At 42.6% G+C, this 18,919-nt stretch overlaps 2 protein-coding genes across 3 annotated transcripts; one reads left to right on the top strand and one right to left on the bottom strand.

Moving 5' to 3' along the window:
- The first annotated feature begins 3,177 nt into the window (after positions 1-3,177).
- On the top strand, positions 3,178-6,929 carry LOC131256612 (uncharacterized). Of its 2 annotated transcripts, none has more exons than XM_058257542.1 (5): positions 3,178-3,555; positions 3,674-3,788; positions 4,209-4,323; positions 5,602-6,591; positions 6,627-6,929. In XM_058257542.1, the coding sequence occupies exons 1-4, from the start codon at positions 3,455-3,457 to the stop codon at positions 6,537-6,539; spliced, it is 1,269 nt and encodes a 422-aa protein (XP_058113525.1). In that variant the 5' UTR covers positions 3,178-3,454; the 3' UTR covers positions 6,540-6,591; positions 6,627-6,929. The 2 variants fall into 2 exon arrangements, with proteins under 2 accessions (XP_058113525.1, XP_058113534.1); XM_058257551.1 differs by having other exon boundaries at positions 3,179-3,386.
- A 3,920-nt stretch (positions 6,930-10,849) lies between these two features.
- On the bottom strand, positions 10,850-13,622 carry LOC131256605 (blue copper protein-like). The gene is made up of 2 exons (XM_058257529.1): positions 13,210-13,622; positions 10,850-11,609 (listed from the first exon to the last, which is right to left on the bottom strand). The coding sequence occupies exons 1-2, from the start codon at positions 13,403-13,405 to the stop codon at positions 10,984-10,986; spliced, it is 822 nt and encodes a 273-aa protein (XP_058113512.1). The 5' UTR covers positions 13,406-13,622; the 3' UTR covers positions 10,850-10,983.
- Between the last annotated feature and the right edge of the window lie 5,297 nt (positions 13,623-18,919).

Here is an 18,919-nt window from a genome sequence, read left to right as displayed (position 1 = left end):
TGATCCAAAACTAAGCATTTAACTCTCTTTGTTTCTTGTGGTTTGGTTCACTTGTGCATTGGTTTTGGCTCATTCTTTGGTTTATGCCTTAAAATGAGCTGTTAAAACGGTTAAATGGCATGGATAATACATATACATCATGATGGGCCCCACAAATTTTAGAAATCTCCGTCATTAGTCGTATTAAGGCCGTCAAACATGGTGATCTAGGGGTGAAATGCAGTAATTCAAATTATAAATAATTTATTTATTTACCTCTGTGTTACAATGGTAAATAGAAATTCTAATATCTTTTCAAAGAAACTGCGATTATTATATTTATATGTAATAAAACCATTATTTTTATCATGATTTGTGTGTAGAATAAACAATGATAACAAACTTATTATTGTATCAAACTTATGTTAAGTAATTAAGTTACTTTTTCTTACTTAAGCTAGTTTGGCGAGCATCATTACGAAAGTAATTTATTAGCTAAAAGCTACTTATCTTAACAAGTTATTTTTTTAGTTTTACAACTTATGACTTTTCTACTCTCACTCTCTCCATATCAAAGGAGGCCCCACATGGTGGATTGTCTACATTAGAGGTGGGGCTCATACGGTGTAAGGTCCACATAAAAGGTAGGCCCTATATGATGGATGACCCCATATTAATGTGGGCCCACATATGGATGGTCTACATCAAAGGTCAGCATATAATGATAAAAAACCAACATCCAAAGTGGGCTGATATGATGGATGATCCACTTGAAAGGTGGGGCTTACATGATGGATGATCCACATCAAAAGTGGGCATCACGTGATGGGTAGTGAATATTAATGAAGCTAGGCCCCACATGATGGATAGCCTATATCGAGGTATTGGCCCCACATGACGAACGATCCACATCAAATGTTGGCCCCTAATGTTGAAAGACCCACATTTAAAGTGAGTTGTGCAGGATGGGCATTCCACAATGAAGGTGGGACACATATGATGGATAGTCTACATCAAAGTTGGGCTCCACATGATGGGCAACTAATAACGGTGAACCTCACATGATGGATGATCCACATCAACATGAGCCTACATGATGGATAGTCCACATCAAAAGTTGGCATTAATGATGAGTGACCCATATCTAAGGTGGGTGATGCATGATGGATGACCCACAACATAGGTGGGGCTCACATGATGGATTGTCCATCTCAAAGGTGGGCTCCACATAGTGGGTGGAGGGTATTGATGGTTGGCCCCACATGATGGACAATAACATTGATGGTTGGCCCAACATGATGGATATGACCAACATCAAATATGGGCCCTACATATTAAACGATGCACACAAAAGGTCGATCCCTAGTGATAAATAGCCCACATCCAAGGTGGGCCACATCAAAGGTTGGCCCCAAATGATGGATGATGGATGTGAGGGGGATAAAATAGATTTGAAGGATATTTACTTTTGATATTGGACACCAAACATGTTTTTTTTTTTTTTAGATGATAAGTATGTTGTTTATCAAATATATTTAATAAGTAGAAACTAAAATAAGTTACTTTTGGCATAAATAGTTTATATTAAGTAATTTTCAATCCAAATGCCCTAGAAATGATATATTTGCCCTCGATTTTGTAAGGAAGAAGAAATTTTTATTTCATGCTTATGCAAACACCAAAGGGATTAGTGAGCTAGATCATTGGACAGTCTAAATCATTTCACCATGATAAGCCCACACTACAGGTAGTGGGATCTCATACAAAAACTTAAAAACTTTTTGTGTGTTGCATTGGAGTGAAATAATAATTTCCATCATTTCTATGAAGTTAAAGGTAAAAGTATCATTTAATATGGTTAATGGTCCGGTTGAACCGTCGATGCTCTTTATACTTGTATGTGGAAGAGTTAGGGGTTTATTTAGCAACACTTGAAAAAATGAGGTAGTTATTTGACATATAGCCAAAAGAAAGGGGTATGTGCCAAAAATTAAAAAGAGAGAGGATTAGATTTGATACTCTCGCGTCCGGTAGATGATACACAGGCTCATAGCATAGTGTAGATCTGGAGTGTAACAGATGATACATAAGAACTTAGAAATTACTTAAAAATAGCATAGGTGGCAAACGAGTTCTCAAATTAAAACCGTTTGAATTATGGTACACGTGTTAATATGTTATGGATAAAAAAGAATGAGCTTATTTGATCATTTGATTATTGGATTGGTGGACATTTATTGGACGGCTAGGAAGAAAAAATATCAAACGGTCCTTTTTCCATAAACAAGTGTCCACGATTCAAAGGTTAGAATTTTTCAACCAATCTGATCTTGAGATTCTAACTTGAAGACAGTGAGCTGCAGAATCTAGCTGGTTTTGTTTGAGTTAATACATAGCACGTGTACAAGTTCTAAGTGTGCGTGTATCAAGCGTCATACGCAGCCTGTGCATCGTATAACTTAAAAGAGAGAGAGAGAGAGAGAATGAAGTATAACTCCCATGTGCGTTTTTAACCATATCTTAAATAGTGGTCCCTCATCTAACGTCCACACGGTGTCCATTCGTGCCGCCGATCCAAGCTTTTCAAATAGTGGGCCATGTTGTAGATGGGTCATGGCTGATTCAATCAATTGATTACAAGCCTAGCCATTCTTCTGACCATGTTCCCTTTTAAACCGTCCATTTGATGGGACCCACTTGTTTTGAAATTTTGGGATATGCTAATGCAGCAAATGGTACGAAGAGTTAGATGGTCTCGATTCGTGTATATGTAAGCCGTGCCACGAGAGTGACATGACACCAGCAGTTATGAGTTGGGGCAGAACGCAGAACGGTTGGCTTTCAGAGAGGTTTAAAATACTGTGATAGTTCATAACCATTTCGAGAAGTCGTAAGTTTCATCCACTACGCCCGCGGTGTAAATGTTAAAAAGCAATCCTTACCGTCCATATCATGGCCCTCATTTGGATGGCTCTCATGTCGAAAATTACATTGATCCTGGAATCTTATACGTGAAATCTAACGTTGGTCTAACAAGTTATCTTTGGAGTCCTCGCAGAGTTACACGCGCCGAGGGGGATGAGTCACCACCGTTTGGGAAAAAAGTGGTTGGACTATCACTGTAACTCTTTCCAATGAAAAAGGCGTAAAGAGAAAAGGAAGCTCTCCCTCCTGTAGGCTCGGCCACAACCCTCGTCCCTCTCTCTCTCTCTCTCTCTCTCTCGATAAAGTCAAAATCCAGTCTCCCAAATGAAAACCCAAATCCAGCTGGGGTAGAAGGAGAAGAAATGAGTGGAAAGGGAGCAAGCTGAGATCATTCTCTGTTGTTTTCTCTCTGTTCTTCTTCTTCTTCTTCTTCTTCTTCTTCTCTCTCTCAATCTCAGTGTCTGTGTGTGAAAGAAAGAAAAGTTGGGTTGCTGGAAGTTATACATTGAGTAGGAGTAGAAATAGAAAGAAAGAAAGAAAGAAAGAAGAGATGCCAAGGCCAGGCCCACGGCCATACGAGTGCGTTAGGCGAGCATGGCACAGCGAAAGGCACCAGCCCATGAGAGGCTCTCTCATCCAAGAGATCTTCAGGTGGGTGGGTGGGTGGGGGTGGGACCCACTCCTCTCCCCTTTTCTCTCTCTCTTCATTCCGTATATTTCCCTCTTCATTTGAATCGGTTCTTTCTACCCATTCCATGTGTTTGATTAGGGTCGTGAATGAGACTCACAGCTCCGCCACTAAGAAGAACAAAGAATGGCAGGAGAAGCTCCCGCTTGTCGTCTTGAAGGCTGAAGAAATCATGTATTCCAAAGCCAATTCTGAGGTCCTTTTACTCTTTCCATTACTACTATCTCTCTGCTTCCATTTCTCATGTCACTCAGAGTTGGGTCTTTCACCATTTCTTAAATGGCAGGGATTCATCCCCTGTTCATGTGTTGAACACGCCTGTCTATCCAGACCATCTGATATCAGCCATTGAACTTAGTAGAATATTTTCGTTCTAACTGATCATTTCATTTGATGCCCATCTATTGGATGGTTAGGAACATCAGGATAATGCGATCTTGGGATCACAATCAATCGACATTGCCTCCTGCAATCTGGACGGTCTGGATTGACATATACATGTATTGGATGAGTCATTGCCAGTCAAGGAATGCTGGAAAATCACACATGGCGGTCTAGCCCAACTTGGGACTTCTGCATTTTTCTCAATTGTTTGGGTTGGTTTTTCATCCTTTAGGCAGAGTATATGGACCTTAAAACGCTTTGGGAGCGGACGAATGATGCCATTAATACGATAATCCGGAGAGATGAGAGCAGCGAAAGCGGGGAGCTTTTGCAGCCTTGTATTGAAGGTACCCTTCTCTTCCCTACTTTTGTTCTTTATCGCCAGTGCGATTGCCAAAACTTGAAATTTACGGTCCTCTCATTTCATTTATGTTCTCTTGAATCTTTCGATGCTTATGTTGGTGGGAGAGAAAAAGGTTGGAAAGATGGGTTTATAATTGAGTTGCTTGATCTTGGATTTGAGGGTTTTGGGTGGTGAATCTTGTTTGGATGCATGGGTGCCTAAATGGGTTTTCAAGGCCTACTATGGAAGTACATGAAAATGTGGGCTGGGCTGGGCATTAATGCTGTGGCCTGAATGAGCACAAAAATCCACATACTAATCCAAGTATGTTTATGTTTTATTATTTTAAGTGTATCTATGAAATAACTATATCTAGTGATTGTGGCTATTACATATCACAATATCTTGAGAAAAAGGGAATGTCTTGCTTTGTTTCCATAAACGATCTTAACTGCAACAATTTGAAAATAGCTCAAAGAAAATGGCCGATTCTGATAAATGCTTTTTCGACATTTTGTTTTTAGATATATTCAAACACTTTTCATAAAAGATTGATGTCACTTTTAACCATTTTGAATTTTTATGCTTTAAACCCATTCCATTCTTTTGTTTTAACCCCAGTATTCCCAATTGTAGTCATGCACCTTGCTAGAAAAAAGAAATAGACAAAATCTCCCTTTCTTGTTCTTCTCTCCTATTTCTTATTTACGAAAGTACCCTTGCAGTTTAAGATGATTATCGAGGTTGCAACTTTTATTACTGGGTTTTTGTTAGAATAATGGGGCTCCTTACTTGTTTGCATGAATCTGAAGGTTAACCTTTACTTTTTGGCCTTTATTCCATGCCTTTTTGAGGCTAAAGCTAGTTTAGTCTTGTTTTTTGTTGACCAATGTATTCAAACTGTTGTGTTCTTATCAATTGTTTGAACGTGGACTATAGACAGTTTTCCCAATAAAATAGATATTTAATTGCTTTTGCCATGGCTGTGAAACAAATCAACCGGGCAAGGTTTGGACTGAGTTCCGTTATTTTTTTTTTTTAATTATTTTTTTGGGCTTTCTTGATTCAAAAGAAAAAAAAGGGCTTTCTTTTGCTTGGATTTGAAAGCATGTCATGAACCTACGAGTTTCAAAGTTCTGGTTGTCTGGGTATTGGTTGGGCCCTGCCCTGCCTGTCCAAATCCCACCCACTGACATCCGTATTACATACCTGACTAGTTTGCAGTGGAGGAAGGTTTGTAATTCATCTTTCTTTCCTTTTTTGTTCCCCTTTTCTTCTTCAGCTGCTCTTAATCTGGGTTGCATTCCCAGAAGGGCCTCGCGGAGTCAACGGCATAATAATCCAAGGTGTTATCTTAGTTCCACGGCACAAGAAGCTACTCAAATGTCTGTTGCTCCCAAGAACTCTGAGACCGTACAATATGATGGATCCTCTCGTTTGCTTCCTCCACGCTTTGGAATCCCCGTTCCGAATTCAAGTTCCCAATTTGGATCTTATTACCCATCCCTTGTAACACCCACGAATGTAAATTCAACCCATTTGGGTTCGGATTCTTGCAGCCCCATTCTTCAGGATAAAACCACGCCTCATGAACAGATGAATCACCCACCTATGTCTTCTTGTGAATTCCCTCTTTTGCCGGAGAATTTTGCTATCTCTTGGCAAGATAAATCATTTCCTATGGATTCCTCACCGAGATTGGGGGGTGTGTATCCCTTGTCTTATAGCACCAACCATCAGATGGTGGAATCGGGGTTTGCTTTTCAATATCCACAAGGTTCAAACAGTGATGCAATTATGGTCAGTATGCCACATGTCCAGCCCATCCCAGAGGCTGAAACGGGTTTCTTGCAGAACCTCCTCAGTGGCAATAATGCTCTAGATGCCTCAAACAGGCCTGCTAGTGGGTCTTTGAATTTGGAGAGCACATCGGAGAATCCACCAGATATGGGATATGACCTATCATTGCGATTGGGGCCTCTGCCAACTCCATGTTTAAGTGTGGAAAATAGTCCGACTCATGAAGATGCAGGTTCCAGTTCTCGTGACAGGAGCAGGTTATGCGACCCGTCTCTGAGTAGAATGAAGACTGGTCACTTTGACTGTTCTTCCTCATCTCCAACTCAAAGAGATCAAAGGTTCTGTTTCTTCCCAGGTGAATCATCCAGGACCCCTTGGAGTGCAGCTCAAGTAAATGGAGTTTCCAGGGGGAAGATCTGAATCTCGATGCGCCAGTTAGAAAATGCAAGACCTTCAATAGTTCCATTTAGTTGTTTTTTGTGGAAGCCAAGGCCTTCAGCAGGCCAGTTTTTTGGTAGAAGCCAAGGCCTTCAGCAGTCCAGTTTTTTGGTAGAAGAAAGGGGTCAAGTTCATGGGAAGGCCACGGTAATTATGTTCTCTTGTATCTTCAGATGAATTTCGAAGAAGCTCCAACGCTTCTTTGTGACCTTGTTGTATTAGTTCACATGCACAAAGTGTAAATAGCTGCTCAATTCTAGGTTTAATTATGTTAGTTTCCTTGTTGTAGCTTCGGCTTCAGTTTGTTGGTAGTTCGTTATATCATGTATAAAGATGTCGATGGTTTTAAAACTCATTTAAACTAAGTTGACTCAGCCGAGTTGACATCGATTCACTGCAGAATGAACTGAAATTACCTACTGAAAGATGCATCTGTTACAAGAGTCTGTTCAACTCATTGGTTTTGGATGAAATAAAATGAGCCATAGCAGTTTTGCTCCTTGGGCGGGTCACACTCTGAAAGTGGGTTTTAAAACTTTGGAGATGTATGGACTACTAAAATAGTTTTGGATAGATTTGGGTCAGTGGAAAATCCTTGATTTCATTGTGACATTCATACTCGCACAAATTCTTCTTAATGAAGTGCCTTTGGGTAGGAGTTTGTTGCCTGAGACTATCTGTGATACACTGCAAATCTCAAGACTATTGATCTTAGCTATCAATTGATCCAGTTCAGCCGAAATGGTATAAACAGTTTGGTTTAATTGACAAAACAGAACCAAAACCCCTCTTTTGTTTGGGCCAAATTTCATTCTGTCATGTCCATTTTGGCTTGTTTCAGACACAATGTTTTCGCCATTTCTTTTTCATATTTCAAAATTCAACCATTGAAGCCGGTATTTCTTATTTCGGCTAGAATGTTCCTCTCCAATAGTAAAGGTGAAACACCCAGTGAAACAGAACCGACAAGGAAGCTCTTAATACTCAGTGAAGTCAAGTTCTTGACAACAAACTAATATCTTTAAGAGTTAAAGAAACTGTTTCCTAATTAGATGATTGGTCAAAATTATTTTACGTAGAAATTGGTGAAACAAAAACAGTAATTACCAATCTGAGAAAATGCAATAGAGACTTGTATACAAACTCTCTCTCTCTCTCTCTCTCTCTCTCTCTCTCTCTCTCTCTCTCTCTCTATAAAAAAGAATAAAAAAGACTTTTGTACAGGTGCTAGTAATACTGTGGAGAATTGATCTGGGTAATCATTTTGATGTTTGTCTCTAAACATATGACAGTAGTTCTCATTTTATCCTTGATTACGTCCACTTCTATTCACAGTTTGAGCACGTGTAGTCGTTCATATTTTTGTTAAACTTACCAGTTCCCTTTTGAGAAACTCTTCTCTGATTTGGGATCTTAATGCCTGGGTTAACATCTGATTTTCCCTTCATGGCTTAACATCTCATTCAAGTGCTGCCCAAGAAATGACTATTTTCATGACACTGTCACCATCATGATCATGGGGGTCAGGTTTCACAAAACTGTCTTACCAGTTGTAGAACCAGATTACTGTATATTATCTTCAAACTTGCTGTGTATTTACATAATATGATCGACTGCTTATTGATTCGAATATATGGCCTCGCAATTTTAACAAATTCAGTCTAGACAAAACTGTCATACTTTGGTGTCGCCTTTAGTTGGCTTGTCAGAATAAGATAAAACACTCTTTCGCGAACTATCCCTCAAGGGAATTTTTGGGTTGGACATGTACGCAGAGGGGAATTTTTGGGTTGGACACGTACGCAGAGGCAGCCTTTTCGAGAAGATTGCAATCTGTACTTACATATGTTGCTTATTGAATTTTTGTGGTATGTCAATATTATTAACACTACTAGAATGTTGGCATATTAATTCAGGGGCATTTTTACACCGGGCTCGAGTGGGGTCGCTTGTGGGATGCAAGGGCACACTCGGGGTCGGTGCGGCCCACGGAGGAGGTCTCGTGTTTTAGACTCCTCACCGGGGGTGAGTAATGCGTATTTCACACCAGGCTCGAGTGGGGTAGCCCGTGGGATGTGGGGACACGCTCAGGGTGGGCGACTCATGTGATTTGGGTCCCACGAAGGGGGTTTAGCCGAGGTCCTAATCCACACGATGTGGGGCTTGGGCTATGAGATAAAGGGATTAATTCGCCATACTTTAATAGTTCGAGCTTTTAGAGCAAGTGGTTAATTGTCCTGCATCAAATTGGTATTAGAGCAGGAGGTCTCGTGTTCGAGACTCCTCACTGGGGGTGATTAATGCAGGGGCATTTTTACACCGGGCTCGAGTGGGGTTGCTTGTGGGATGTAAGGGCATACTAGGGGTGGGTGCAGCCCATGGAGGAGGTCTCGTGTTCGAGACTCCTAACCGGGGGTGATTAATACGCATTTCACACCAGGCTTGGTGGGGTAGCCCGTGGGATGCGGGGACACGCTCGAGGTGGGCGGCTCATGTGATTTAGGGCCCACGAAGGGGGTTCAGCCGAGGTCCTAACCCATGCAATGTGGGGCCTGGGCTATGAAATAAAGGGATTAATTCGCCATACTCTAACAGTTCGAGCTTTTAGAGCAAGTGATTAATTGTCCTGCATCACATATTAGGTTTGCCAAGGTTACCATGTCTGGTATGGCAACTTATTTGATGAAGATGCATTTTCACGGCCAAGTTACTTAGGTTGTGTACTATTTGACAATATCAAGGAATCTAATGGAGGCAAGAGGAGCAAAGTTTGTGAAAGGAGAATAGTTACAGTGGTATAAAACCTTGCAGCTATTGCCTTCCTTTGGTTGAGTGACAGAGAATTGGGTAGTGGAGGTATCAGAGCAAAGTCTCTAGGAAACTCGGTATGGGGCTTGACTCGGCCTGCATTTAAAGAGACTCGTCAAGTTGACCCGAGCCATCAGGTTGACTCAACATGACTTGGCGTGACTTTACTTCCCTTAGTGGGAATTATTTATTTTTTATTTTTTTAATAAAAGAAATATGTTGGGAGTGGCATTAGAACCTCAAACGTCATCTAAGGGAGTCAACGACCTTAAACAGTGAGGTAACGGTGGGGTCATTGCTTTTAGTTGCATTTCATATTACTTGCTAGAGATCTAACTACTTGAATATTTTTTAACAATCCTAATATTTTCAATTTATACTAATTAAATATCGAGTCTAGTCGGGTCTTCAAGTCAACCCGACCCAACTGAACACTGATTCTAGTCGAGTTTTCAGGTTTTTGAACTATGGTCAGGCTAGTAGAACAAAAAAAACACCAAGCTTTCAAGTGAATAGGTCTACTTTTCTTCACAATCATTTGGACTCATATAGATGGGTCCATAGATTCGAGATATTGAGTAGCTGAGAAATGGATTGCACTGCATGGATGGCAGGTTAGAAGTTTTTGAACTTGCCTGCACTGCACGGATGGCCGGTTAGAAGTTTTTGAACTTGCCTGCTTGAAGGGTGGGTCAGAGTTTAACAACTGGAGTAGTGGGTGATGAACAAGTGAACATAGAGCACTTTGATGGGGTGGAGGTCTTTTTGGGGCTGCTTGGCAAGAGAGAGAGAGAGAGAAGTTCTCAGTGATGCTGGAATGATGATTACCTTAATGGATGTCATGCAGAGGCCTGAACTGTGTGATGGAATTTGTATATGCGATCACAGTTAGTGGACTTGGACCTAGCTCTGAAAGGGTAGTTTATATATATATTCTGCCAGATTGTAGCCTCATCTCCAATTAACATCCCTCTTGGCAATCTTGAAGACTTCAAGGCAGGGAAATCCTCAAGGAGCCATTTGAAAGAGCAAGGGACCAAAAGCAACCTCATTTTGACATGTAGATCGCAGTTCAGTCTGAAAAGGGAATCAATCTATTGAAAGATGAAAAAAAATCTGTGAGATTGTTAATGGCCAGTTCAGCTGAGTCAGCCTCTCAGAATAATGTCTTCAGAATGTTTTAGAACTAGCAAGTCAGCATGAAGCCACTAGGATGATGTGGCAAGGTCATGTAATTGACACCACGGTCAGCAAGGGCCTTGTCACATTGCTAAACTTATCTAGCGTATGATTGAAAACTATGATAATGAGGAAGGATGGGGTCTCCAATCAACAAAGTAGCCATGTTTTTACCACCACCCGATGACTATATAGTTAGCTGGCTGCCAATGACCTGACATAGTTGTTTTTAGTTGCAAGTTTAGCATAGAATGATCTATCTATTGATTCACTTGATTACAAAACAACATTATTGTACCAAGAAATGAAATTGAAGAACATCAATAAATTCATGTAAGTCTATATGCCATTACAGAGGGCGCTATGCTCAGAAGAACTTTCTCAAAATACACAGAAATCGGTGGTTGTGGTGTAGACTCTGAGAATATAGATGGGGCATCTAAAGGAAGGAGATCAACAAGATGGCAATAGAGAAGCCCACAGATCTGAAGCTGGCTGTCAGAGAGAAGGCAGAGCTGGGGGCTGGGGGTCCACCTGTTGCGGGTGGGGGAGGAGAGCCAGTCGGTCCACCTGGTGGGGAGGAAGGACCAGTTGGAGCCGGTGGAGTGCCAGTTGGAGCCATGGGAGGGGGTGGAGTGCCAGTTGGAGCCATGGGTGCAGGTGAAGGGTTGGTGGGAGACGTTGGTGGGGGTGAAGGGCCAGAAGGGGCAACGGGTGAGGGGGAAGTAGGTGAAGGTGAAGGGCCCATCGGGGGACGTATGGGTGACGGTGAGGGTGAAGGGCCTTTGGGGGAAACCCTGGGAGCTGGCGGAGGGGTAGGGGGGACCACGGGCGGGGATGAAGGGGCAGTGGTGCTGGAAGGAATGACATTAACAGTTAGCTTCTGGCCCGCTGCACAGTGTCCGGAGACTGCGCAGATATAGTAGTGGCTGCCTGTGGTGTTGAGCGTAACGTTTGCAGGGCTTGTAGTGAGAATCGAACCGATGGGGTTCGTGGATGTGCAGGCATCATACTCCGCCTTTGTCACTTCAGCCACATCATGTTGCTGAGCAGTGAAAGCAAAGGCTGCAAACAGCAAAGTCCAAATTAGTGGTAATCATGGTAATTTAAGGAAAAAAAAGATCCATAGACTGAAATTAGTGGTAATCATGGTAATTTACTTGATGAAACCATGGAACTGGAAGATGATGAAGAAGATCCTTAGGCCCTGTTTGGTGGACATTAATTAGTTAACAGTAATTATGTAATAGAGATCCTGATCTCTAATACATGTTCATGTTAACAGTGATTAAGTATTAGATATCAAGATCTCCAATACCTAATTACTGTTAACTAAATGAGATGAACTCAGTTTTATACTTCTGCCAAACAGGTCTTAGCTTTTACATTGCTGAAAATTTTCAGATCTAAAATCCAAACAGGCTCAACTACACTTATTAAAGATGGATTCATGATCCATTTTAAAAAATGTGTAATTTCACAATCTTCTCTTGATATTGGGGATGATCCTATGAATAAAACTTCCTCGTTAATCCATTTAATTACCAATCCACTACCTTCCGGTGTAACGGCACGTTGGGTGGGCGTGCGAGCAAATGCGTTGGCTGCTTGGGTAGGCCCCACTCTGTGATGTTTATATAAAATCCACTTTGACCACTAGGATCCCCACTGTGATGTTTATATAAAATCCACTTTGACCACTAGGATGCGCCAACTCATTTTAGGCCAAGGGCCCAAAAACCACCCACATCCCTGATTTAGGTGGACCACATGATTGGAAACAGTGTAGAGGGTAAAGATCTCCCTCCAAGCTGTTTCCCTTGGTACGGCCCACCTGAATCACGGATTGGCCTGATTTTTAGGCCCTAGGCCTAAATTTTGGTGTAGTACCTAATGGTTGGAGTAGATTTTATATTATCATTATGGTGGGCCCTGTAAAAATCAAGTGTGGGCATCTCTCCCAAACTAATTTCTTTGCTAGAGTGAGGTTCTTTTAATCCTAATACTAACAAATTGTTCAATAAGAAGAACACACAAATCAACGGGAGCTGTCTCTTAGCTAGATTGATTGCGAATTTGTGGTCAAAATCCAAACATCTTGTGGATTCAGAAAAAAATATCCATCGATTAAAATCATCATCTATCACTAACGTCTGCTCAGGAGAGGAAAGAAAAGCATGGATAGAACTGAAGCAAAAGATTGATGTGGGATTTCGCTGTCATGATGCATCAGGCCATGAATCGTGTACGGATGTTCCCATCAGTGCATACAAAGGAGGGGCCACGATTTGTCGGGCTATTCATCTATGTGCCCCACTATGGATGGTGGATGCTCTAAAATATTTCCAGATTAGGAGATCCTAGCCATCTAATAATTTTCTTTTGTTCTCTTTAAAATTAGTATATTTTTCTTGCTTCTATCTGTAGGTGGATTGAATAGCTATGATCTTCGAAACATGGAGATTTCCATTTTGGGGTGGCAAACGTCAAATCTATTATCTGGATCAAATAGTCATGATGCCCATTTGTATGGAAGGGCGGATTATGACATAGATCAGATTGGGATGCATCAGGACCCTCGAATGTCTAATGGAAAAGTTTAGAACTATAAAGTAATGATGGATGGAATAAAAACACAAGAAGAAGAGAGATTCTTCATACTTACATAGAGTGTCGCCGACCCTGAAGGTCTTGCCGTTGGCCCAGTTGATGTAGAACTGAGCGCCTCCTCCTGAAGGGATCGCCCATCCCGTGCTGTCACCGACTACATGTGTAGTCGCTGCAGCTGTGCACTGAAGCAAAGCAGCTACAACAACCAAAGCAATTTGCACTAATCCAATCAAACCCATGCGAGAATCCATCTCTCTCTCTCTCTGTTTTTTTTTTTTTTTTCCTTCTTCTTATTCGTCTTACTCTTCTTGTTTTTATGGCTCTCTGTATGATGTCTGAGAAGAGTGGAAAGTGGAGTCCTTCCTACTTATAGAAGGGGGAGTGTGTTTGGGTCGTCCGAAGGGGTTGGGAAGCTGCTGCTTCTGGTGATGGGTGGTTGGATTTCAATACGCGGTCTTTCAGGAAAAAAAAAAAAGGAGAGAGAGAGAGAAATTTAAAAGTGGCTATGGCAGATTGGAAGGTGGAGACTTTGACGGAGGGGGAAGTGTTGAAACAGATGACCAATACCTTCCCGCCATTTTCAGACCAGAGGGCCCAAAGTCACAAGCGTGTGGGGCCCACCATAAGAGTGGACCATTGGGTGGAAGTGGAATACAATTTCGCTGGCACACGCTTATTGGGTGGGCCGCCCATTTAATTCAGTCTGGTGCGCTCTACGTAAGAAATGGACCGTCCAGGTTGGTGCACGTCTGATGAGCTGCCGGATCTCTCACACGTGGCGCCTTGGCAGTTGGGAGGACTCCTCGTTCCCAGTTTTTTAAGATGTTGGACACGGATGCCGATTAGGTGCGGCAGGGTAAGTGCTTAGTGTGTGAGGCCCACCTCGATGTATGTGTACCGTCCATCCGATTTGGCAGATCATTTTAGGGTACCATCCCAAAAAATGAGGCAGATCCAAATATTAGGTGGACCACACCACAGGAAAACAGTGGCGATTGAATGCCAGCCATTAAAAACTTCCTATGTCCGCTCTAATGTTTATTTGCCATCCAACCCATTGGTAAGGTCGAACAGACCTGGATGGAGAGAAAACATAAATGGCAGCTTGATCCAAAACTTCTGTGGCCTACAAGAAGTTTTTAATGGTGGGAATCCAATCCTTACTGTGGTCCACCTGAGATTTGTATCTAACTCATTTTGGGATCAAGCCCTAAAATGATCTAGAAAAATGGATGGACAGCGTGGATATACAACATATACATCGAAGTGGGCCCCACCGGTTAGGGCCTCAACTACTAATGCGGTTACCTCTACCTCACCTAATCCGCGCCCGTTAGACACTGCCCCGTACAATCGGGTATGAATAGAGATTGCCGTGCCGCACCCGGTCAACAAGAGCAGGTACTGATGTTTTGGTCACCAGATCATTCATCTGATGGGTCCCACCGTGTAAGATGAACCCCGAATTTATATTTTATATAATAATATTTATAAGTTTAACCGTTCCAGGGCTTTTTTTAAAACGTTAGTGTTATGATCTTGACTCTCTGTTTGTGGGCCACAAATTGAAGGGTTCTATATCTTCCAATCTGGTAAAACTTCTGCAGTATCCTCAACCGGTAACATCACACTGATCAGACATTCCTAACCGTACAGTTGGTGTGCAATCGGATTGTGGTTTTTGGACCACGTTCCCTCCGTGAGGCCAACCACGTCGGCCTAAATTCTAAGTGGGTTCCACCACCGCCCATGTGAACCGGAAGCGGGTTCTCTGGTGGCAGTCGCTGTAGGGCCTACATTGATGTATTCTTTTTATATCCAAGCCGTCCTTTCGTTTTTCCAGCTCATTTTAGGAAATAAGCCCCAAACTGAATTAGATCCAAAAGTCAAGTGGATCACACCACAGAAAACAAAGGGGATAATGACACCCACCGTTGAAACCTTTCTAGGGCCTACTGTGATGTTTATTTTCCATCCAACCTGTTCTTAAGCAGGTCACACGGCCTACGATGAAGGGAAAACACAAATATCATCATGATCCAAAGCTTTTGTGTGGCCCAAGAAGTTTTTAATATTGGGCGTTCAATCACCACTGTTTCCTGTGGTGTGGTCCACTTGAGCTTTGAAAATGCTTCATTTTTGGGCTCATAACCTAAAATAAGATGGCAAAACGGATGGACAGCATGGATAAAACATATACATCACGGCGGGTCAAACAGCGCCTGGGGGCTAATGCTTGGGCCCACAGAAGTTCTGGATCGGGTTGATGTGTCTTTTCCCGTCATCCTGGTGGGAATCACCTTATAAACGGGTCAGATGGCATATAAACATCATGGTGGCCCTAGTAATGTAAACGGGTCAGATGGCATATAAACATCATGGTGGCCCTAGTAATGTTTCAATGATGGGCTTTCAATGCCCACTGTTTCTTGTGATCTGGCCCATCTATCTTGGATCTGCCTCATTCTTAAGATTACAACTCTACCATAAGGTGAAGAAACTGATGGACGGAGTGGATGTCACTGGGACATCACAGTAGGACCCACAGAGTTTTGTGCTACACGGGCGCTGTGGAAGTTGTTACACGCAACTCGCGTCCATGTTAATCAGTCAAAAGCGCGTGCACCATTTTCCTCCCGCGTCTAAGATATAAGCATGTTTTGGGCATTTTATCTTGTTACATGTGGCACACATGTACAACATCTTGGTTGCTCATCTTCCTGCCCCCCGGCCGGACGAACTCGGTCCAGGCAGGGACTTTGTGGGGCCCACGGTGATGTATGGGTTTTATCCACGTTGTCCATCCATCCATTTGTTTTTTTCCCACTGTACGAGCCCAAAAATGAGGCGGATCCAAGGGTGCGGATTGGGTACCATCCCCACCACGACCAAGATTTAAACGGACGGTCCTGTCAGGGCCTCTGTGGGGCTCACTGTGATATGTGTGTTTTATCCAAGCCGTCTATCCTTTTGGAAAGAAGGCAGCTCGAAGGTTCAAGTGGACCACACCATAGGTAGGTTAAACATAGACCTTGGTGATGATGTAGGGAAAACATAAATATCAGCTTGATCCAAAACTTCTATGGGACCCAAGAGTTTTTTAGCGATAGGCATTCAATACTCACTGTTTCCAGTGGTGTGGTCTACTTGAACATTCAATTTGCATCATTGTTTGTCTTATCTCCTAAAATAATTTGTCAAAATGGATGGACGGCGTGGATAAAACACATACATTACAGTGGGCCCCACAGAGCTCCTGACAGGGCCGTCGGTCCCTAGCTCTTCCTGGTGGGGGCAGTACCCAATCCCCGCCCCCATATTCAAGGCTGAAGTGGACCACACCACAGGAAGGCCCACCGTATTGTTTATTTGTCATCAAACCTGTTCCTTAGATCACATAGACGTGCATGAAGGGAAAACACAAATATGAATTCGATCAAAAACTCACGCGTCTCTCAAGAAGTTTTTCAATGGTGAGCGTTCAATCCCCATTGTGTGGTCCATTTGAGCCTTGGATCTGCCTGGCTTTTGGGCAATACCCTAAAATGATCTGAAAAAGAAAAAATTACAGACCAGAACCAAGTTCCTCGAAGGTGGGAAGGATGCAGCCTGTTTCGCTGGTAAACTCCGGATTTGGCGCGCTAATGGTTAGTCAAAGTCGTTAGAGAAAAAGAAGAGAGCGTAAACGGAAGTGCGAAAAAGTCGTGGTAGCATCATTTATGAGAAGCCGGTTCCATGATACATGTGGAGGACTTAGAAAGTCAAGACCCTCTTTCAGACATTGGAACCATCGTTTCAGTCGTCCTGCGCCGTGGTTGACTAGTTCCGTGTATCGGACGTGCTGTCATCCATGGAAGCGGATTGCGTCCTGCCCCCGCGCGACGGAATCGGCCCAGGCAGGGGCTCTGTGAGCCCCACCGATGTATGGGTTTTATCCAAGCTATTCATCCATTTTTCCTGTTCATTTTAGGCTATCACCCCTAAAATGATACGGATCCAAGGCTCAAGTGGTCTACAAAGTTGGGATTGGACGCCCACCATTAAAATTTTCTTCGGAACACGGAATTTTTTTTTAAAAAAATTAAAAAATTAAAAAATTAATTATTATTATTATTATTTTCTGTTCATCCAGGTTTTTGTGACCTTATGAACCGGTTGGATGGAAAACAAGTATTATGGTGGGCCTTGGGAGATTTTCAACGGTGGGCTTCCTCTGGTATGGTCCACTTGAGCCTTGGATCTGTCTCATTTTTGGTTCAATTGATAAAATGATATGAAAAAAAATGGGTGAACGGCCTAGATAAAACATATACATCATGGTAGGCCCCACAGATCCCCGCCTGTACCGATTTCCGTCCCAGCGGAGGCAGGACGCAATCCGCTTCCGTCATCCACGTTCTCTTTGCATTCATCTACAAGGTTCATCTACCTTGTCCTCCTGGGAATGGGGGAGCAGATTAGCTGTTACCCCTGGTAACAGCTCAGTGGGTGTTACCTTTACCGTGTGGGGCCCACCTTTATGTATTTTTTTAAATATCCACGTCGTCCATCTGTTTTCCCTTTTCATTTTACAACGCGATCCCAAACCTTCTTAAGATCCAAATCTCAGGTGGAGCATACCACTAGAAACAGTGATGAATGATCACTAAAAACATTGTGAGCCACAAAAGTTTTGGATCAAGCTGATCTTTGTATTTTCCCTTCATCCGTATCTTCTTGATATTGTCAACAGGTTGGATGGAAAATAAACATTATGAAAACCTTACTATAGGTCCTTTGGAATTTTTAATGGTGAGGCACTCAGTCATCACTGTTTTCTATGGTGTGGTTCACTTGAGATTTGGATCTGCTTAATTTTTGGTAGTCCTTCATAAAATGTACTGGAGAAATAGATGGACAGCGCGGATATACAACATACTATCAAGGTGGGCCCCACAGTAAGGGTAACACCCACTAAGGTATTACCCGGGTAACACATAACCGCTGCCCTTGGAACGTGCGACTTGCCAAAAAGCAAACTTATCAGAGATGTTCACCATCCATACCGAAGGATGGTTGGAAACAACGGTACCTGTTCAACACCTTGGAGATGATGGTAAGGATCAGTAGTTATGTGAATTTCTTAACGTGGCCCATCCACATACAGTGAGAACCTCCAAGATTAACGGTCTGGATCAGGACGTGGTTCACACAATGCGGGGTGAAATTGGGTTGGACCAACCCATTCTGACGATTGGATCTGGCAACTGGACCTGACGCAGATCTGATTTTAGATGGGTCTGACCTAGATCATCCTAGAATGGACCTGAACAACCCAGCCCTGGCACAGATAGGCCTCAGACGTGTGTTAGTTAATTTCTACTTCTCACTCTTTTTCTTTGTAAAATAGGGGAACACCTACAACCTCATGTATGATAACTTATCATGCAACCCCATCATACACACCAAATTGCTGCTTATGAAGGACATTTGGACGACATAAACTACAGGCCCAGCATCAACCGGACCCAACCCATGAGATAAATGGACTGGCTTGTAAACTAAATGAGATTAGTCTCTTCTAGATCCGCAGTTTCCATAGCATCTCAAATTGGCTTGAGCTAGCCGTGGCTACTAAAGGTTACAACTGGTCAGGCCAAGCTGGGACTTGTCCATGGATATCTTGTGAACTAATGAACATAGCCCAAGCTCAACTAGGCTTGACCCATTTACTAAGTACTGGCCTAAACCGTTTTAGAGCTAGGCCAGCTCCTTGGACCATTAGG

Source organism: Magnolia sinica, chromosome 1 (genome assembly GCF_029962835.1).
Source record: "Magnolia sinica isolate HGM2019 chromosome 1, MsV1, whole genome shotgun sequence".
NCBI lineage: Eukaryota > Viridiplantae > Streptophyta > Magnoliopsida > Magnoliales > Magnoliaceae > Magnolia > Magnolia sinica.
The sequence above is the reverse complement of the archived record's forward strand: the minus strand, read 5'-3'. Positions and strand labels throughout refer to the sequence as shown.